Source organism: Bombina bombina, chromosome 3 (genome assembly GCF_027579735.1).
Source record: "Bombina bombina isolate aBomBom1 chromosome 3, aBomBom1.pri, whole genome shotgun sequence".
NCBI classification, from domain to species: domain Eukaryota; kingdom Metazoa; phylum Chordata; class Amphibia; order Anura; family Bombinatoridae; genus Bombina; species Bombina bombina.
Window position 1 is genome coordinate 426,621,767 of NC_069501.1, and position 23,074 is coordinate 426,644,840.

General features: G+C 36.7%; 1 protein-coding gene across 1 annotated transcript in view; it reads right to left on the reverse strand.

Annotated features, from left to right (window-relative positions):
* Window positions 1-713: 713 nt before the first annotated feature.
* The window catches only part of LOC128653388 (adenosine receptor A3), a 36,925-nt gene continuing 14,564 nt past the window's right edge, over window positions 714-23,074 (reverse strand). The window contains exon 2 of the mRNA XM_053706637.1: window positions 714-1,879. Within this exon, the coding sequence (XP_053562612.1) occupies window positions 1,246-1,879 (634 nt within the window). The 3' untranslated portion in view covers window positions 714-1,245. The remainder of the gene's footprint in view (window positions 1,880-23,074) is intronic.

The window sequence follows — 23,074 nt, forward strand, 5'->3', positions numbered from 1 at the left end:
AATACTTATTTTCCACCATAATATGCAAATAAATTATTTCCAAATCAGACAGTATGATTGTCTGGATTTGTTTCCACATTTTGTCTCTCATAGTTGAGGTATACCTATGATGAAAATTACAGGCCTCTCTCATCTTCTTGAGTGGGAGAACTTGCACAATTGGTATCTGACTAAATACTTTTTTGCCCCACTGTATCTTATAAAAAGGAAAAGGAGTAAAATTGTGAGGAACTCTTACATATCATGCTAATTTCACAATGTATTCCCATCAGGTCATTCCATTTAAAACAAAAGGGAATTTATTCTATTTTTTGGTATATTTTATATTATATAATAACTGCACAATTTTATTATATGAAGTACTCAATGGATTTCGGTCTTTTTTCACAACCTCATCTACTATGTTACCATGTTACTATGTTATGTTACTTGTTTACCAAGATAAACTCTGATGAAGTGCCTTTTTGTTAGGAAATGTGTTAGTTGTTAACTCTTGATGTTGTGAGCTTTGCCTTAATGTTATTTTAACATGGAGAAATAAAATTAATAACATTTTAATAAACACAGCCCTGTCCAAGTGTTTCCTTATGCTCTCACCTAAACAAGAAAAAAACAATGATTCATATCTATAACACAGAAAACATTAATGAGATATATTCATCCCAGAATTACCTCATAAGTTTACCACAAAGCTGAGTATCTCGCAAACAGAATCTACATAATATATACATTTATTTATATTACACTTATTTATTTTGTTCCCCATTATTTCAGAGATGTGATTTATAATAATTTTATGCATCTGGAAAATTTGTCTATGAAGTGCAGCGTTAATATATAAGACCTTCTCTTCTCAGAATAATACCATTTGTTTAGTATAGCTAAACTGCATAAACATTATTCAGATGTTATACCGCTGTAATTTTGGCTGTTTCTTAAATGCATCACCCATAGTATAAAGTAACCATTCACGTAAATACCAATGCAATAATTTGTTTTGAATAATATTATTTTGAAGTTATCGAATACAAGCCTTTAAGTTTATTTCATTACATTGTTTGTTTGTTTGTTTTTTTTTGTTTTTTTTATTCCTTGCCCTTCTCTTTTACCAAGATTGCCAATAGCAGTTTCAAGGACAAATAATTCAAAGAGAATGTTGTGATATCAGTTGTATGTGATCATTAATTGTGTTTATTTTGTTCACATCTTCATTGACTATTTCCATCTCAATTAGATATACAAGTCCTACTCTTGAGATATTTCATCCAGTGTTTGCTCATTACTAGCGCTATCAGACAGCACCGTAGTCTGTAGAAAACATGACTTTATAATACGGATATATGCATCTTTAAGCTTTTGTATTTTGAACGCGTAGATTATTGGATTCATGATGGAGTTGGCATGAGACAGTAATATGGCTAAGAACAGTGAAAGCTGAAACACATCTAAGTCATTAACAGTTGGGTTGAAGAAAGACACACAGTTCAAAATAGATAATGGAAGCCAACTCAATGCAAAAAATAGCAAAACCAATGCAAGGGATTTTGCCGTTTTGTATTCCTTCCCATAAAACGAACTTCTTCCTGTGGAACTGAAAGCTTGCAGCTTCATCTGTTTTCTTATTAGGTAGAAAATTTCTATGTACAAACCCAACATAATCAACAGAGGGAGAAAGACCCATAAAAAAGTATTAAAGTAAACCATATAGTTCATACTCATCACACTGGTAAAGGTACAGTTAAGAGTGTCTTGATCTTCCTTGGGTAGATTGGACCTGTTGTTCCAACCAAACATTGGCACAATTCCCATAAGAAAAGATACAATCCAGACACTGAAGATGGAGATATATATCACTCTAGATGTCATCACTATCCTGTACCTGAAAAGGAGATAACTGTTAATTGAGAAGTACAAAAACAAACCAAAGTACTGAAATAAAAAAAATTGATAAGAAGTAAAAATGCAGCAAAATTTTAAATTGTTTGCGCAAATATATTTTTATGTTTAATCTCTGCAAAAGGAATAAATACATAGTTAACTTCGGCTCCAGTGTCTCAGTGCACTTTTGTTCCCGAATTGAACACAGATGGTGATTGGCAGATATGGACATATGTTGCTTGCACTTGGTTCGCTAACCCATTTATTTAGCTCAGGATCTTTTTAACCCCTACAAGTTAAATACAAATGGCCAGATTACGAGTTTTGCATTATGAGGAGTGCATTGCTAACTTGCACTTTATTCTCACCGCTCACTTTCCTAAAGCGCTGGTATTACAGGTTTTTACAAACCCGGCGTTCAAAGGCAAGAAGTGAGCATATAGCAAATTTGTGCTCCATACCGCACTCCAATACCAGCGCTGCTTAAGTCAGCGGTGAGCTGGTTGTACGTGCTCATGCACGATTTCCCCATAGACATCAATGGGGAGAGCCAGCTGACAAAAAGTCTAACACCTGCAAAAAAGCAGTGTAAATCTCAATAACGCAGCCCCATTGATTCCTATGGGGAAACACATTTTATGTTTACACCTAACACCCTAACATGAACCCCGAGTCTAAACACCCCTAATCTTACACTTATTAACCCCTAATCTGCTGCCCCTACATCGCCGACACCGACATTATACTTATTAACCCTTAATCTGCCACTCCGGACATTGCCGCCACCTACATTATACTTATGAACCCCTAATCTGCTGCCCCCGACATCGCCGACACCGACATTATACTTATTAACCCTTAATCTGCCGCTCCGGACATCGCCGCCACCTACATTATACTTATGAACCCCTAATCTGCTGCCCCCAACATCGCCGACACCTACATTATATTTATTAACCCCCAATCTGCCGCCCCTAACATCACTGCCACCTGCCTACATTTATTAATCCCTAATCTGCTGCCCTAACGTCGCTGCCACTATATTATATTTATTAACCCCTAAACCTAAGTCTAACCCTAACCCTAACACCCCCTAACTTAAATATAATTAAAATAAATATAAATAAAACCTACAATTATTACCTAAATTATTCCAATTTAAAATTAAATACTTACCTGTAAAATAAACCCTAAGATAGCTACAATATAACTAATAGTTACATTGTAGCTAGCTTAGGTTTTATTTTTATTTTACAGGCAAGTTTGTATTTATTTTAACTAGGTAGAATAGTTACTAAATAGTTATTAACTATTTAATAACTACCTAGCTAAAATAAATACAAATTGACCTGTAAAATAAAACCTAACCTAAGTTACACTAACACCTAACCTAACCCTACAATTAAATAAATTCCCTAAATTAAATACAATTAAAGGGACACTGAACCCAAATTTTTTCTATTGTGATTCAGATAGAGCATGCAATTTTAAGCAACTTTCTAATTTACTCCTATTATCAAATTAGTTTCATTCTCTTGGTATCTTTATTTGAAATGCAAGAATATAAGTTTATATTCCGGCCAATTTTTGGTGAACACACTGTGTTGTTCTTGCTGATTGGTGGGTAAATTCACCTACAAATAAACAAGTGCTTTCCATGGTTCTGAACCAAAAAATAGCTTAGATGCCTTCTTTTTAAAATAAAGAAAGCAAGAGAACGAAGAAAAATTGATAAAAGGAGTAAATTAGAAAGTTGTTTAAAATGTCATGCTCTATCTGAATCACTCAAGAAAAAAATTGGGTTCAGTGTCCCTTTAACTAAATTCAATAAAATTAGCTAAATTACAAAAAAAACCCCACTAAATTACAGAAAATAAAAAACAAATTACAAGATCTTTAAACTAATTACACCTAATCTAATAGCCCTATCAAAATAAAAAAAGCCCACCCAAAATAATAAAAACCCCTAGCCTAAACTAAACTACCTATAGCCCTTAAAAGGCCCTTTTGCGGGGCATTGCCCCAAAGAAATCAGCTCTTTTACCTGTAAAAAATATTACAAACAACCCCCCAACAGTAAAACCCACCACCCACACAACCAACCCCCCAAATAAAACCCTAACTAAAAAACCTAAGCTCCCCATTGCCCTGAAAAGGGCATTTGGATCGGCATTGCCCTTAAAAGGGCATTTAGCTCTATTGCTGCCCATAGCCCTAACCTAAAAAATAAAACCCACCCAATACACCCTTAAAAAAAAACTAACACTAACCCCCTGAAGATCCATTTACAGTTTTGAAGATCCGACATCCATCCTCAACGGAGCCGGGAGAAGTCCTGATCGAAGCGTCAAGAAGCCCTCAACAAAGCCGGGAGAAGTCTTCATCCAAGACGGGAGAAGTGGTCCTCCAGGCGGGCAGAAGTCTTCACCCAGACGACATCTTCTATCTTCATCCATCCGGCGCGGAGCGGGTCCTTCTTCAAGACATCCGGCGCGGAGCATCCTCTTCCAATGAGGACTACCCAATGAATGAAGGTACCTTTAAGTGACGTAATCCATGATGGCGTCCCTTAGATTCCGATTGTCTGATAGAATTCTATCAGTCAATCGGAATTAAAGTTGAAAAAATCCTATTGGCTAATGCAATCAGCCAATTGGATTGAACTTCAATCCTATTGACTGATTGCATCAGCCAATAGGATTGAGCTTGTATTCTATTGGCTGTTCCAATCAGCCAATAGAATACGAGCTCAATCCTATTGGCTGATTGGATCAGCCAATTGGATTGAAGTTCAATCCTATTGACTGATTGCATCAGCCAATAGGATTTTTTAAACCTTAATTCTGATTGGCTAATAGAATTCTATCAGCCAATCGGAATCTAAGGGACGCCATCTTGGATGAAGTCACTGAAAGGCACCTTCATTTATCGGGTAGTCGTCATTGGAAGAGGATGCTCCACGCCGGATGTCTTGAAAATGGACCCGCTTAACACCAGATGGATGAAGATAGAAGATCCCGTCTGGGTGAAGACTTCTGCCCATCTGGAGGAAAACTTCTCCTGGCTTGGATGAAGACTTCTCCCGTCTTCGTTGAGGACTTCATGCCGCTTCGATGAGGACTTCTCCCGGCTTCGTTGAGGATGGATGTCGGATCTTCAAAACTGTAAGTGGATCTTCAGGGGGGTAGTGTTAGGTTTTTTTAAGGGTGTATTGGGTGGGGTTTTTTTTTTAGGTTAGGACTTTGGGCGGCAATAGAACTAAATGCCCTTTTAAGGGCAATGCCCATCCAAATTCCCTTTTCAGGGCAATGGGGAGCTTATTTTTTTTTAGTTAGGGTATTATTTGAGGGGTTAGTTGTGTGGGTGGTGGGTTTTACAGTTGGGGGGTTGTTTGTAATATTTTTTACAGGTAAAAGAGCTGATTTCTTTGGGGCAATGCCCCGTAAAAGGCCCTTCTAAGGGCTATTGGTAGTTTAGTTTAGGCTAGGGTTTTTTTTATTATTTTGGGTGTTTTTATTTTTATTTTGATAGGGCTATTAGATTAGGTGTCATTAGTTTAAAGATTTTGTAATTTGTTTTTTATTTTCTGTATTTTAGTGGTTTTTTTTGTAATTTAGCTAATTTTATTGAATTTAGTTAATTGTATTTAATTTAGGGAATTTATTTAATTGTAGTGTAGTGTTAGGTGTTTGTGTAACTTAGGTTAGGTTTTATTTTATAGGTCAATTTGTATTTATTTTAGCTAGGTAGTTATTAAATAGTTAATAACTATTTAGTAACTATTCTACCCAGTTAAAATAAATACAAACTTACCTGTGAAATAAAAATAAAGCCTAAGCTAGCTACAATGTAACTATTAGTTATATTGTAGCTAGCTTAGGGTTTATTTTACAGGTAAGTATTTAGTTTTAAATAGGAATTGTTTAGTTATTAAGAGTAGGTTTTATTTTGATTTATTTTAATTATATTTAAGTTATTGGGTGTTAGGGTTAGACTTAAATTTAGGGGTTAATAAATTTAATATAGTGGCGGCGACGTTGGGGGCGGCAGATTAGGGGTTAATAAATGTAGGTAGGTGGCGGCAATGTTAGGGACGGCAGATTAGGGGTTAATAATATTTAACTAATGTTTGTGAGGCAGGAGTGCAGCGTTTTAGGGGTTAATATGTTTATTATAGTGGCGGCAATATCGGGAGCAGTAGATTAGGGGTTAATATTTTTATTATAGTGTTTGCGATGCGGGAGGGCCTCGGTTTAGGGGTTATTAGGTAGTTTATGGGTTTTAGTGTACTTTTTAGCACTTTAGTTATGAGTTTTATGCTACAGCTTTGTAGTGTAAAACTGATAACTACTGACTTTAAAATGCGGTACGAATCTTGACGGGATAGGGTGTACCGCTCACTTTTTGGCCTCCCAGGACAAGCTCGTAATACCAGCGCTATGGAAGTCCCATTGAAAATAGACTATATGCAAATTGCGTAAGTTGATTTGCGGTAAGGCCAAAAAAGTTTGCAGTGCCCCTAAATCTGCAAGACTCGTAATACCAGCGGTAGTAAAAAAGCAGCGTTATAACCTGATAACGCTGCTTTTTCACTATAACGCAAAACTCGTAATCTAGCCAATAGTTATATGGAAGCAATAGTGAAATAAAATGCTCTTACACATTAGAGCATTTTTGTCGGTCCCTTTACTACTACTAATAATAATACTTATTATAATTATTATTTTATTATTAGTAGTATAATTATAATTATTTCAATAAAAAAATGTATAATATTACAAGAGCAAAGCAAGCTAAATGATACAGAGAAAAAAAATATGATATTGATAACTTTTTCCCATTGAAAGTTTATAGCTGCTGCACATAAGCTGAATGCAGCAATCTGCTGGACTTTTTGTGGCTGAAAAAATTTGCTGTAACCTAGGGCCTAGGAGCCACAGTTGAAGGTTCTTTTTATTGGCCTTCCACATCCTATCAAACACCACTCCTTGATCATTCTCCATGTAAAACACAGGCCTAGATTAAGTTGAGCGATTCTGATTGTGTACTGCACAAGCTAAGTGTTGTGTGCCTAGTGCATGTGCTAATCACATTGTCATATAAATTTGTAAAACATGGCATAAACTATTACCAAGAGTGGTGAAAGTACCTAACTACACGTTTAAGTGTACGTGATAATCAACTTGTAATGCCACTTGGTAAAACATGGTTTAAACTATTACTGCAAGTGGTAAGAATACCTACCCACAAGTTTACCTAAGCCCACTGTAATAAACCCTAAACTGCCTCACCCTCAATGTATTTAACCCCTAAATCACCAAAAAATAACAAGATCCCCATATCTGATAAAACTACTATCTACTATTATCGCCCTATTCTCAACAACCTTCAGAGGAGTTTTTTTGTGATGAGCGTCTGGTAGTTTAAGGGAAATAGTGGTATTTTTTTTTTTCTTGGTATTGGGGTCTGGCAACTAAATGTTAAAACATGGTATCTTAATAATTAATAACAGTTGGTGTTTTATCATTAGGGTTTACATTTATGGGGGTCAATAGTGGATAGGGTTTAAGTTTGAGGGTTGTATATGGGGTTAATAACAGAGTAGAGTTTTCCTTTAGGGGGGTTGTTTCATGGATAGAAAGTTTAAGGGACAGTTTACTCCAAACTTTCCTCCCCTTTAAATTGTTTACAATGATCAATTTTACCTGCTGGAGTGTAATAAATTGTTTACAAATAGCTTCTTTGATTTAATATTGGCATTTGAAACAGCTGATTTTGCCTGTGTTATTCCTACCTATACTGAAAGTTTCTATACTTAGGTATAGGATATGTACAAGCTATGTAAACACAGTCAGGTGAATAAATTACACTCCCAGTGAGGTGTGAGAGAGATAAAGTTATAAAATGTTAATATTTTATTGTATAGAGACAAAAATAAGAAAGGGAAGTATTTGAGTGATAAGATAAAGATGTCTGATCTGTTTGCAAGCTTAGCCTATTTTGATAGGCCACGGTTTCAGAGAGCATATTCAGCTATTTCATAAAAAAAGAAATATAAAGGAGCAATTTATCACACATTTTTTATCCTGCAGCTGGTATAACAAGACATTGGGAACATATTAAGGGGAAACCAGTTTTACAGTACACTGTCCATTTAATACCAGAATATTTTTTTTTAGAGGTGGGGTTCATTAAATGGGGGTTGTGGCATCTTGGTGGCTAATCACACTGGGGGTCTGGAAGTTCAGGGTTTAAGAGTGCATCAAGGAGAAATGGAAGTTTTTATGTGCCAGTGCAAAGCACACAACTTACATAAGTATGGCAAATCACAAAAAAGCAACTACATGTAATTTGAGAGCAAAGATTGAAGCACTATGGAGTTTGTGCAAGTTGTATTAGAGTTCCATATGTCTTGCCTTTTCTGTGCTATAGTTTTCCACCTATTGAAAACAGTTTATTTTGCTAAATAATTGTTTATTTTAAGCTGTTTACTTGAAACTATACATTTATGTGTTGATTAGCAGAAATTCTCAAATTTGTTTGATATTTCTGGAAACATACGGCCAGATTGCAAGTGTTGCGGTACGGCTTTTAACGCTGAAAAGGTGTCTACCTTTTATCAACTGTTTCCCCATCTGGACATAATTGAATGACTAATCAGGAGTTCATTTAATTGTACTTTACAAATCTTAAGGAGTGTGGTTGGGGATAACAGTACACTTATTTTATATATAAAACTCAGATGATTGGTTTCACCTTTTACATCAGTCATTTGCTTTTATTCATGATTAAAGAGAATAGTCTTGATGTCATTTATTAAAAAATAAATTTGGCTAGATTGCAAGTGTTGCTGTACGGCTTTTAACGCTGAAAAAATGTCCATTCCAGCGTAATGGCCAGGAATGTATATTACGGGTCGTGTTGGTATAGCTATACCGCAAGCATTTTAGCCTGTAATGCAACATCCAATCCACACTCAAAAAATTGACATTTTTGTGTGGGATTTTGATATCGCCGGTATTACAGGTTGTACGTTCTTGCTAAAATGCTTGCATTACAGCCTATAACGACACGATCCATGCCGCCATCTGAGACCACTAGTAATGGATTTTGCGAAACAAAAATGTTTCCCAAAACCCATAACTAAAGTGTTACAAAGTACACAAACACTCATAAACTACCTATTAACCCCTAAACCGTCGCCCTCCTGCATCACAAACACTATTTAAAACGTATTAACCCGCCACCACTAAATAAACTTATTAACCCCTAAACCTCCGGCCTCCCACATCGCCGCTACTAAATAAACCTATTAACCCCTAAACCACCAGCCCCCCCCCACATCGCAAAACACTAAATTAAACTATTAACCCCTAAACCTAACCGGAACGCACAGCCTGTAAAACTTGCGATATGAAAATCCCACACAAAAACGTCATTTTTTTGAGTGCAGAATGGACATTGCGTTACAGGATAAAATGCTTACGGTATAGCTATACCGACACGACTCATAATATGCGTTCCTGGCCATTACGCTGGAATGGCCATTTTTTCAGTGTTAAAAGCTGTACCGCAACACTTGTAATCTAGCCGAAATTTTTTTTAACAAATGACATCAAGACTATTCTCTTTAATCATGAATAAAAGCAAATGATTGATGTGACAGGTGAAACCAATCATCTGAGTATTATATATAAAATAAGTGTACTGTTATCCCCAACCCCACTCCTAAAGATTTGTAAAGTACAATTAAATGAATTCCTGATTAGTCATTCAATTATGTCCAGATGAGGAAACTATCAAATTCAGTTTCTGATCAGTTGATAAAGGGTAGACACCTTGATGGAATTTTCTTACTTAATAGAAAATCCATTCATTATATTTTAATAGTAAAATTAAATTTGTGTTATAATTTATTTTACATAAATATTGTATTATATACCTTCGTTATTCAATAAAAAAATAATCATTTAAATCTAAACCATATCAACAATCAATCGCCTAGATTACGAGTCTTGCGTTAGCCTTAAAAAGCAGCGTTGAGCCCGGATGACCCATTTGATGAGTTGGGGTCATATTGAGTCTTGCCTCTTGGAGGGAAGTCGAACGATCTCTCCTCCCACCAGGTCTACGCTTAATAGACTTACCCTGGATTCCATCTCACTGTAGGAAAAATCTTCACATTACCCACCCAGTGATCATGGACACTCTGCACTTTTGGGAACAAATTAGATATCTACCTACTGTTGCCCCTCATCCATCCCCGAGACAAACAATTGCTAGTGCTCTCTTTTTTCTCCCAGATTCCCACATCTCTAGCTGGGAAAATTTCGATGCTATCTATATCTCGGATTTATATGATCACACTAATGCATTATCTCATAATGCAGTTTGTTGCAAATTACACACTCCAACGACACTGAGATTCGAAACCTTTCGGCTTTGCTCAATAGTACGATCTTGGGGATTTCCTAAGAAGAACCTTAGAGCTGCCACGGGATGGGAGCAGAGATGGTCACAAAACCACAAACTTAGAGGCACTCTCTCCTTCCACTATGACATTTTACTTAACCCCTCCTCTCAACATAAAATCTCTCAACACTTAGCTTGGGAGAGGGAATTAAATTTCACCACTGACACTGATTCTTGGTATAGAGAACTAATATTTACTAAGAAGTTACTGCACTGTACTACTCTGTGGGAACTACACTATAAGATTGCGGTCCGCTGGCACTTGGTTCCTGCCGCTTTCCACAAGATATACAGCACCCATCCTCCCACTTGCTGGAGGGGATGTGGCCAAATAGGAACTCAAGCTCATATCTGGTTGTTCTGCCCTAAGGTAACACCAGTTTGGACACAGCTCTTTGACATCTTGCACTCTTTAAACATCACTCCCACACTAGGCCCACAAACATGTCTTCTTCATTTATACTTTCCGACACTACCCCTCGCGCAAAAATCTCTGATCATCTACATGCCAAAGCGTGGAAATTCCCCACTCCCCCCTCCATTACACAGATTATTACAACAGTAAACTTCCTCCTAAGAATGGAAGCATACTCCTATGCAATGCTAGACAAATTGGACACCTATTATGAAATTTGGACACCCTGGAGCGAGAAATTCCCCCCTGAAATTGGTAGATATACACTACTATTTTCCCCCCAGGCCATTACCCTCACCTCTTTACTACCTCCTTTACTGCCTCCCTTACTTCTCACTCTCCTTTGGATCTAATAAACTATGAGAGATATTGTATGTTAAGATGTAAAACAGAAAATGAGAAAAGTTAAGTTGGAAATTAGACATTTATGTGACGCTAGTACAGAGATATCTAGGATTACCATCTATTTATTCTATCCTACTTATCATATTTTTAGGTTGTTAAAGGCCTTTGCTTAGTCTATGTTATAAGTTATTTGACAACCCCACTTCTAACTGTCTTACATGGATAACCGCTGTAACATGTTTAGTGATATTTTCTGGTCACATGTGATTTACTACATTTGTAGAGTTATTGTTCATTTTTGTTACCTCTGAGCTTTCTCAATAAAAAATTATTTAAAAAAAAAAAAAAAAAGCAGCATTGAGAGGTCCCAACGCTGTTTTTTAACGCCCGCTGGTATTACGAGTCTTGCAGGTACAGGTGTACCATTCACTTTTTTTCCGCGCCTCGAGCATACTGCAAATCCCCTTACGTCAATTGCGTATCCTATCTTTTCAATGGGATTTTCCTAATGCCGGTATTACGAGTCTTGGAAAAAGTGTGAGGTACACCCTCTCCTGTCAAGATTCCTACTGCATTTAAAAGTCAGTAGTTAAGAGTTTTATGGGCTAACACCTTAACATAAAACTCTTAACTAAAGTGCTAAAAAGTACACTAACACCCATAAAATACCTTTTAACCCCTAAACCGAGGCCCCCCGCCCCCCCACTTCGCAAACACTAAAATACATTTTTTAACCCCTAATCTGCCGACCGGACATCGCCGCCACTTCAATAAACATATTAACCCCTAAACCGCCGCACTCCCACCTCGTAAACACTAGTTAAATTTTATTAACCCCTAATCTGCCGTCCCTAATATCACCGCCACCTACCTACATTTATTAACCCCTAATCTGCCGCCCCCAACTGCGCCGCCACTATAATAAATATGTTAACCCCTAAATCTAAGTCTAACCCTAACACTCCCCTAACTTAGATATAATTTAAAATAATCTAAATAAAATTACTACAATTAAATAAATTATTCCTATTTAAAACTAAATGCTTACCTATAAAATAAACCCTAAGCTAGCTACAATATAACTAATAGTTACATTGTAGCTATCTCAGGGTTTATTTTTATTTTACAGGCAACTTTGTATTTATTTTAACTAGGTGCAATAGTTATTAAATAGTTATTAACTATTTAATAACTTCCTAGTTAAAAAAAATACAAAAGTACCTGTAAATTAAAACCTAACCTACGTTACAATTACACCTAACACTACACTATAATTACCTAAACTAACTACAATTAATTACAATTAAATTAAATAAACTAAAGTACGAAAAAAAACCCCACTAAATTACAGAAAATAATAAAATAATTACAAGAATTTTAAACTAATTACACCTAATCTAATCCATCTAATAAAATAAAAAAGCCCCCCAAAATAATAAAAAGCCCTACCCTATACTAAATTACAAATAGCCCTTAAAAGGGCCTTTTGTGGGGCAATGCCCCAAAGTAATCAGCTCTTTTACCTGTAAAGAAAATACAATGCCCCCCAACATTACAACCCATCACCCACACACCCAACCCTACTCTAAAACCCACCCAATCCCCCCTTAATAAAACCTAACACTAACCCCTTGAAGATCACCCTACCTTGAGACGTCTTCACCCAACCGGGCAAAAGTGGTCCTCCAGAAGGCCAGAAGTCTTCATCTGATCCGGGCAGAAAAGGTCCTCCAGATGGCCAGAAGTCTTCATCCAGGCGGCATCTTCTATCTTTATCCATCCGGAGCGGAGCGGGTCCATCTTCAAGACATCCGACGCGGAGCATCCTTTCAGGCCGACGACTACCCGACGAATGAATATTGCTTTAAATTACATCATCCAAGATGGCGTCCCTTGAATTCCGATTGGCTGATAGAATTCTAGCAGCCAATCGGAATTAAGGTTGGAAAATTCCTATTGGCTGATGCAATCAGCAAATAGGATTGAAGTTCAATCCTATTGGCTGATCCAATCAGCCAATAGGATTGAGCTTGCATTCTATTGGCTGATTGGAACAGCCAATAGAATGCAAGCTCAATCCTATTGGCTGATTGCATCAGCCATCAGGATTTTTCCTACCTTAATTCCGATTGGCTGATAGAATTCTATCAGCCAATCGGAATTCAAGGGATGCCATCTTGGATTTTTATTTTATTAAGGGGATTAGATTAGGTGTAATTAGTTTAAAATTCTTGTAATTATTTTATTATTTTCTGTAATTTAGTGGGGGGGGGTTTCTTCGTACTTTAGTTTATTTAATTTAATTGTATTTAATTGTATTTAATTTAGGTAATTAATTTAATTATAGTGTAGTGTTAGGTGTAATTGTAACTTTAGGTTAGGTTTTATTTTACAGGTACTTTTGTATTTATTTTAACTAGGAAGTTATTAAATAGTTAATAACTATTTAATAACTATTGTACCTAGTTAAAATAAATACAAAGTTGCCTGTAAAATAAAAATAAACCCTGAGATAGCTACAATGTAATTATTAGTTACATATTGTAGCTAGCTAAGGGTTTATTTTATAGGTAAGTATTTAGTTTTAAATAGGAATAATTTATTTAACTGTAGTAATTTTATTTAGTTTATTTTAAATTATATTTAAGTTAGGAGGGTGTTAGGGTTATGGTTAGACTTAGGTTTAGGGGTTAACATATTTATTATAGTGGCGGCGACGTTGGGGGTGGCAGATTAGGGGTTAATAAATGTATTTAGGCTGTGGCGAAATTGGGAGCGACAGATTAGGGGTTAATAAATATAATGTAGGGTTTGTGATGTTGGGGGCAGCAGATTAGGGGTTCATAAGTATAATGTAGGTTGCGGCGGTGTCTGAAGCGGCAGATTAGGGGTTAATAATATAAAGCAGGTGTCGGCGACGTCGGGGTCGGCAGATTAGGAGTTAATAAGTGTAATATTAGGGGTGTTTAGACTCGGGGTTCATGTTAGGGTGTTAGGTGTAGACATAAAAAGTATTTCCCCATAGGAATAAATGGGGCTGCGTTAGGAGCTGAACGCTGATTTTTTGCTTTTTTGTTTTTTTTCAGCCGAATCTGCCCCATTGATTCCTATGGAGAACTCGTGCAAGAGCACGTTTTGCCAGCACACCATTACCGTAAGCAACGCTGGTATTGAGGTGAGATGTGGAGCTAAATTTTGCTCTCCGCTCACTTTTTTGCGGATAACGCCGGGTATAAAAAAACCTGTAATACCAGCGTTGTTTGTAGGTGAGCGGTGAGCATATACTGCGCATTAGCACTGCACACCATTACCGACAAAAACTCGTAATCTAGCCGAATACATTTTAAAACTACAGAAATTCTGATATCACTGATGTGCGTCCCATTTTGAATATGTATTTATTTTCCAAACTCATTTTTCCTAGTAAAACCATTTAAAAAACCCCATAAAACATATAATAAATAAATATATATCTTTCTATATAGAATTTCACCAAATGTCAGTTATTTTTACACATATTTTATTCCCCTCACCCATATTTTTTATATATCTTTAAAGTCACCTGATCCCCCCAAATAGTACCATTGCTATGGGATATTTGTCATTGTAATGACAATCACCTGGCAGCTGGATGTACATAGGACCATTGTTTTGAAGGAGAGTTGCTGTTTTCAAATAAGTGGATTCATCTCTGTATTGATGAAAAACAAGAGAGTGTATGCCCCACCCCTATTTTTGTCTAATTTGCCTATCATTCTATTAGGAGATAAGTGTTTTCATGGTGATCACCTAATAGCCAATTAGACATGTGACCCCACCTTTGAAAAAAAAGATTTTATGGTGATGTGGCCCTAAAATACAGAAAAATGTAAACTGGAGGGACCACCCAACACTATAAAAAAAACTGATATTGGAGTAGGGAGGGTGAGGATCCCTACACTACAGAAAAAACAAGTATAATAAGTATAATATATATATATATATATATATATATATATATATATATATATATATATATATATATATATACATATTTACAAAAATAAATAATTTACCTGCAGCTGGGCTGCCAGTAACAAACATGATTGGGAGCAGTGGTAGGGGTGGGTTAGAGAACTGTTTTTGGGGTTAACAGGGAGGTGGGATCTACACTACAGAAATATTTTAAAAAAATATTTCAAGAAATAGAATAAAAAAATAAAAGCCCTAAGGTGCATAATAGCATACAGTCTGCTTGTACTTAAGATGGTGGTGACAAGGGAAGAGGTGTGTTTGGGAGGTTTCAGGTAGGAATCTGAGGGTGGGATCAGTCAGGTTGGAGGGTAACTCCTACACTAGAAAAAATATTAACTTACAAGCTACCTGATTAACTGAAATTTGGTGGGAAGCTGCAATTAGTGGCCTTCAAATTGACAAAAACCAATGGCAAAGCCATGCATGTCTCCTATTTCTAAAAAAAAAGGGGATACCAGAGAAGCTTTTACAACCATTTGTCTTATGATTGCAGTAGTTGTGCTTAAATCATTTCAGTGAGAAACCCAACGTTTTCAGTAAAGCTAATGTTTTTTTTTTGTATATGTTCACTAGGCGATAAGCCTGCCCAGAGGGCAGTCTATGTTTAAAAAATTACAAACCCCCAAGCTAATGTTACAACAAAATAAAATATGTAAAATTACAGAAAAATAAACAAAGCTATCCAAAATAAAAAAAATTAAACCTAAACTAATACCCCTGTAAAAAATAAAAAATCCCCTCCAAAATAAAAACACCCCCTAATCTAACTACCAATAGCCCATAAAAGGGCCTTTTTTAGGGCATTGCCCTAAGTTAAACACCTTTTACTTTAAAAAATTACCAATTACCCCCTAACAGTAAAACCCCCCACCCAACCAACCCCCCCAAAATAAAAATAACTAAGTCTAAAAAAACCTAAGCTACCCATTGCCCCTTAAACGGGCAATCAGCTCTTTTACAGCCCATTAAATCCCTAATCTTAAAAATAAAAAAAAATCCTAAAACTAAGCCCCAAAAAGGGACTCACTGTTCCTGAAGTCCAGCGGAGAAGGTCTTCTTCCAGACGGCTCCATCATCTTCTATCTTCATCCAGAGCGAAGGCGGTGTGGAGCGGAGGTGCGGAGCGGTCTTTCCCAATGCGCAGATCCAAAACGTTGGTCCTCAGCGGCGGTCCTAAGCAGGGGTGATCCTCAGCGCTGTGGAGGCTCCTCTTCATCCGATCTCTGGCGTCCACTAAAAATTTTATGGAAGGTACCGCAATCAATTTGGGGTACCTTGCATTCCTATTGGCTGAAATTTTGAAATCAGTCAATAGGATTAGGCTGTTAAAATCAGACAATGAGATTTCATTAGCTCTCATCCTATTGGCTGATTTCAAAATTTCTTCCAATAGGAATGCAAGGTACCCCAATAAATATGGGGTACCTTGCATTCAATCTTCAGTGTGCGATGGATGATCGCATGAAGAGGAGCCTCCACGACACTGAGGACCACCACCGCTGAAGACCGCTGCTGAGGACCACCGCTGAGAACCGCTGCTGAGGATCCGTGCATCCGGGAAGCCAGCTCCGCACCTCTGCTCCGTGTCGCCTTCACTCCGGATGAAGAAAGAAGATGATGGAGCTGCCTGGAAGATGACCTTCTCAGCCGGACTTCAGGAATGGTGAGTACCTATTTTGGGTTTAGTTTTAGGATTTTTTTTATTTTTAGGTTTTTTTTTTTTTAAGATTAGGGATTTAATGGGCTGTAAAAGAGCTTATTGCCCCTTTAATGGCAGTAAAAGAGCTGAATGCCCTTTTAAGGGCAATGCCCATACAAATGCCCCTTTAGGGGCAATTGATAGTTTAGATTTTTTTAGTGTTAGGTTTTTTATTTTGGGGGGTTTGGTGGGTGGGGGGTTTTACTGTTTGGGGGGGATTTAGTATTTTTTAAATGTAAAATAGCTGTTTAACTTAGGGCAATGCCCTACAAAAGGCCCTTTTAAGGGCTATTGGTAGTTTAGTTTAGATTAGGGAGTGTTTTTATTTTGGTGGGGTTTGTTTTCATAGGGATTAGGTTAATTTTTTTATTTTTGATAATTTTGTTTATTTTTTTTCTGTAATTTTAGAGTTTTTTATTTTTTGTAATTTTAGATTAATTTTTTTGTAATTTAATGTTAGGTTTTATTATTTTAATTGTAACTTAGTATTGGGGTTAATTTATAATTTATTTGTATAGCGCCGCAAAATTCCGTAGCGCTGTTAATTAGGTTTATTGCGATGTGGGGGTTTGTCGTTTTATGGGTTAATAGATTAATTAGGTTTATTGCGATGTGTATTTTAATTATGTTATTTGCGGATTAGGGGTTAATTACTTTATTATTTTGCGATTTGGGGGTTGGCGCTTTAGATGTTTGTTAATACTTCTTGTGGGAGGTTAGGTTTTTTTTGTTATACTTTGTGCAGGTGTTTAGGTTTTTTGTTATAATCCACCCTGCCATTTTCAGAATCCACCGGGATGCAACTTTGCTGCATCCATTTGGATTCTTTTGGCTGTGCACAGCCAACATTTCTTTGAGGATGCGTGCGCAACTGGCGACACAGATGGACGCATTACAAACGTGATTATAGTATAGATATTTGGCAGCCAAATAGTGGTATCAAATATACTAAAATGGGCCTAGATCAATACATTGGGTTGTCTACTTAAATATATATAGTTTTCATAGGTAAATAATAAAAAAACAGAGGCTGATAGAATTCTATCAGCCAATTGGAATTCAAGGGACACCATCTTGGATGACGTCCCTTATAGGAACCTTCATTCTTCAGTCGCCGTGGAAAAAAGAGGATGCTCCGCGCCGGATGTCTTGAAGATGAAGGCGTTTAGGGCTATTGGTAGTTTAGTTTAGGCTTGGGTTTTTTTTTATTTTGGGGGGGGCTTTTTTATTTTGATAGAGCTATTAGATTAGGTGTAATTCGTTTAAATATATGATAATTTCATTTTTTATTTTGTGTAATTTAGTGGGGGTTTTTTGTAATTTAGATAATTGTATTTAATTGTAGTGTAAGGTTAGGTGTTAGTGTAAGACAGGTAAGGTTTTATTTTACAGGTAAATGTGTATTTATTTTAGCTAGGTAGTTAGTAAATAGTTAATAACTATTTAGTAACTATTCTACCTAGTTAAAATAAATACAAACTTGCCTGTGAAATAAAAATAAAACCTAAGATGGCTACAATGTAACTATTAGTTATATTGTAGCTTGCTTAGGGTTTATTTTACAGGTAAGTATTTAGTTTTAAATAGGAATTATTTAGTGATTAATAGTAGTTTTTATTTAGATTTATTTTAATTACATCAAACTTAGTGGGTGTTAGGGTTAGGCTTAAGGCTTAGACTTAGGGTTAGGTTTAGGGGTTAATACATTTAGTATAGTGACGGCGACATTGAGGGCGGCAGATTAGGGGTTAATAAATGTAGGTAGGTTGCAGCGATGTTAGGGGCGGCAGATTAGGGGTTAATAATATTTAACTAGTGTTTGTGATGCGGAGTACGGAAGTTTAGGGGTTAATATGTTTATTATAGTGGCGGTGATGTCCGGAGCGGCAGATTAGGGGTAATAATTTTATTTTAGTGTTTGCGATGCGGGAGGGCCTCGGTTAATAGGTAGTTTATGGGTGTTAGTGTATTTTTTAGAACTTTAGTTATGAGTTTTATGTTACAGCTTTGTAGCGTAAAACTCAAAACTACTGACTTTCAGTTTACGGTATGGTTCTTGAAGTTTTAGGCTGTACCGCTCACTTTTTGGCCTCCCAGGCAGACTCGTAATACCAGTGCAAAGGAAGTCACATTGAAAAAGGACTTTTTGAAAGCTGCGATAGTTACGTTGCGTTACTGCCAAAAAAAGTGTGCGGTGCCCCTAAACCTGCAAGATTCGTAATACCAGCGGTAGTGAAAAAGAGCCTTAACGCTGCTTTTTCACTCATACCGCAAAACTCGTAATCTAGCCGTCTATTAGGAATGGAATTTAGAGATAATTAGGAATAGGCCTTTATTTAACATTATTTGTGGTAGGGGCTTCTTATTTGGATTAATTGTGAAGTAGTGTTACATGTACATTAAACTAGAGTTAGGGGTTACAATTAGGGTTAATTGAAGTATGGGGATTGTGAATAGTGATAATTTTGGTTGGCTACTTATGGTGGTGTAGGTTGCTATTAGGGTTCATTGGGGCTTGAAGGTATTGAATTCTGGGTTAATTGTGGTGACGTTTTCAAGTTTGGGGGATAGGTTTAGGGTAGGTTTGTTCAGGAGGGTTTCTGGTACTGAAAGAGATGGGGAGGATGTTGGTTTTAGGGGTTAATTAGTAAATTAGGGGTCTTAGAGTTTGGGGCATATTATCAGTTTAGCTGTTAATTTTGCTATGGGGTCATGCAAAAGAAGCCGGTATCAACATGACTAAGGCACGTATATTCTACAGCACAGTGTTCAGCATACAAAATGGTTCATTATTACCCTGCCATACACTGCCTTGCTAACATGGCCTTGGATGTAAGAAATTCTGACATTCTTAGAAATATCAAATTTTTTAGATATATGTATTTATTCACTTGAATAACACTTGATTTGCAGTGGGATTAGTATTAGTTTTTAGATAAAATAGGTTGTTGGAGAGAAAGAAACTGCAACCTTGTTGAAAAGCTTTCTTGTATTCTGTGGTTTGAGAAGCAGTCTTATCTCATCTTTCACAGTAAATGCCACTTATGTAACCCTACAAATGACTTCTATATTTTACAGACATCCTCTTTTAAAGTGAAGATCTGTCTTAATTTTATAATTTTAACCTATTTCATAATGATTTGAAAGAGACTGTTTTTTTTCTGAGCAGACTAGCTTAAAGGAACTATAGCATACACTAGATAGGATATTGTGGTCAGTTACTGTAACATTATTGTCAAACTTGCTAATAAGGCTGGACAGATCTCCCCAAGAGAGCAATGTGCATTTTGGTAACCACTGCCCCAACACTGGCAGCCATATTGCTACATACCTGCCAAAATGTCCTAATAACTATCCTAAGCTGGTGGATTAGGTAATGAGATCCAGTGTCAGAGTTGCAACAAATCAGGGGTGGAGATTGTCTAGGTTGAACACTGAACCCAATTTTTTTCTTTTGTGATTCAGACAGAGCATGCAATTTTAAGCAACTTTCTTATTTACTCCTATTATCAAATTTTCTTCATTCTCTTGGTATGTTTATTTGAAAAGCAAGAATGTAAGTTTAGATGCCGGACCATTTTTGGTGAACAAACTGGGTTGTCCTTGCTGATTGGACAGCACTTGTTTATTGTTCTAAACCAAAAATTTGCTGGCTCCTTAGCTTAGATTCCTTCTTTTTCAATTAAAGATAGCAAGAGAATTAAGAAAAATTCATAATAGGAGTAAATGAGAAAGTTGCTTAAAATTGCATGCTCTATCTGAATCATGAAAGAAAAAATTTGGGTTCAGTGTCCCTTTAAGTTAGACACATCGGGGCCGGTTTATCAAGCTCCGTATGGAGCTTGAGGCCCCTTGTTTCCGGCGAGCCGAAAACTGAAGTTATTAAGCAGCGGTCTAAAGACCGCTGCTCCATAACTTGTCCGCCTGCTCTGAGGCCGCGGACAGAAATCAACCAAGTCGAATACGATCGGGTTGATTCACACCCCCTGCTAGCAGCCGATTGACCGCAAATCTGCAGGGGGTGGCATTGCACTAGCAGTTCATAAGAACTGCTGGTGCAATGATAAATGCAGAGAGCGTATGCTGTCTGCGTTTATCGATGTGCGGCGGACATGATACGCTACATCGTATCATGTCCATGTCCGCTCGAACATTAATAAATATACACCATCTTGTGGGGGAGTGGGAGTGGCTATGTTGTCCTCAGCAGCATGGGGCTTGGTAGCTGCTGATGGGAGAGTGGGCAAAACAGTGACAATTTCACAAAATGTGGCATAGTTGGAATCTCTGCTACTTAATAGAACACAGGGCTTTGGGACAAACATCAAGTAGGATATATACCCCCTATAGTATCACAATTTTTTTTCAAATCACTGTTAGAATATGTTATGATCCTTGCCCTTTATCTGCTATGAAATATTGAAAAACATAGATAAATATCAGAATGTTTCACTTCAGATTTAGAAACATATCAAAACCACAAGAAATATAGATATCAGATAAAGCTTTGATCATCATGTTTTGCAATCAAAATATTTGTTCATGGTGTGCATTATACAACAAGATGTTATAAAAATATAACTTTGTATAAAAGCTTTTAAAAGTAGTACAAGAAAATACAAGAACACAAATACAGCAGCATTGTTTGTGTACAAAGATTTCATGCAGTTGTCAATATCAATCAAGTCCAGCAAGTTATATCACATGTGCATGCATGGTCAGTGATTGTACATGCATGGTCAGTGATTGTTTATGCATGGTCAGTGATTGTACATTTATGGTCAGTGATTGTACATGCATGGTCAGTGATTGTATATGCATGGTCAGTGATTGTACATTTATGGTCAGTGATTGCACATGCATGGTCAGTGATTGTACATGCATGGTCAGTGATTGTATATTTATGGTCAGTGATTGCACATGCATGGTCAGTGATCGTACATGCATGGTCAGTGATTGTACTGTACATGCATGGTCAGCGATTGTACATTCATGGTCAGTGATTGCACATGCATGGTCAGTGATCGTACATGCATGGTCAGTAATTGTACTGTATAGGCATGGTCAGTGATTGTACATGCATGGTCAGTGATTGTATATGCATGGTCAGTGATCGTACATGCATGATCAGTGATTGTACTGTAAATGCATGTTCAGTGATTGTATATGCATGGTCAGTGATTGTACATTCATAGTCAGTGATTGTACATGCATGGTCAGTGATTGTATATCCATGGTCAGTGGTTGTACATTCCTGGTCAGTGATTGTACATGTATGGTCAATGATTATACATTCATGGTCAGTGATTGTACATTCTTGGTCAGTGATTGTAAATTCTTGGTCAGTGACTGAACATTCATAGTCAGTGATTTACGTGTATGGTTAGCGATTGTACATTCATGGTCAGTGATTGTACTTTCATGGTCAGTAATTGTGTATGTATGGTCAATGATTGTGTATGTATGGTCAGTGATTGTGTATTTATGGTCAGTTATGCTTTATTAGTTTCACTTTTTACAGAATACTGAAAAATGTTGGATGTCTGATTTTTCTTTCCCTGGTAACAAATGCAGGGATACCAGTTATCATAGCACTTTTGGAGCTCTGTCCTTATGTCCTCCCTTCAAATATTTATTTACCAATACCCACCCCTTATACACAATACACAGATTTAATATTAAACTAATGACAAGTATACTGTGTAGTACTTAACTTTAAATGTAAAATGTCTCTATTTGCAATCTTCATGGTCATTTCAGGCCATAAGCAGCTTATAGGACAAGCAAGCTTTATTGCATCTATCCCATTACAATAAATCTTGCTTCTTTTGATCATATTCATTTTTTTACTTTATATTCTTTTCATTAGTTTTTATGCTTTCTTTGCTGTCCATTGGAAGGAGATTCTATAACTGATACCACTTTAATGATTTCCAATATTGAAATATACTCAACTTTTAAGAACTGCATTGTGCTTAAACATCAAAATTAAACTTTCATGATTTAAATGTCCTAATAACTATCTAACGGCTAGATTTGGAGTTTGGCGTTAGCCGTGAAAACCAGCGTTAGAGGCTCCTAACGCTGGTTTTAGGCTAACTCCGGTATTTGGAGTCACTCAAAAAAGGGTCTAACGCTCACTTTTCAGCCGCGACTTTTCCATACCGCAGATCCCCTTACGTCATTTGCGTATCCTATCTTTTCAATGGGATCTTTCTAACTCCGGTATTTAGAGTCGTGTCTGAAGTGAG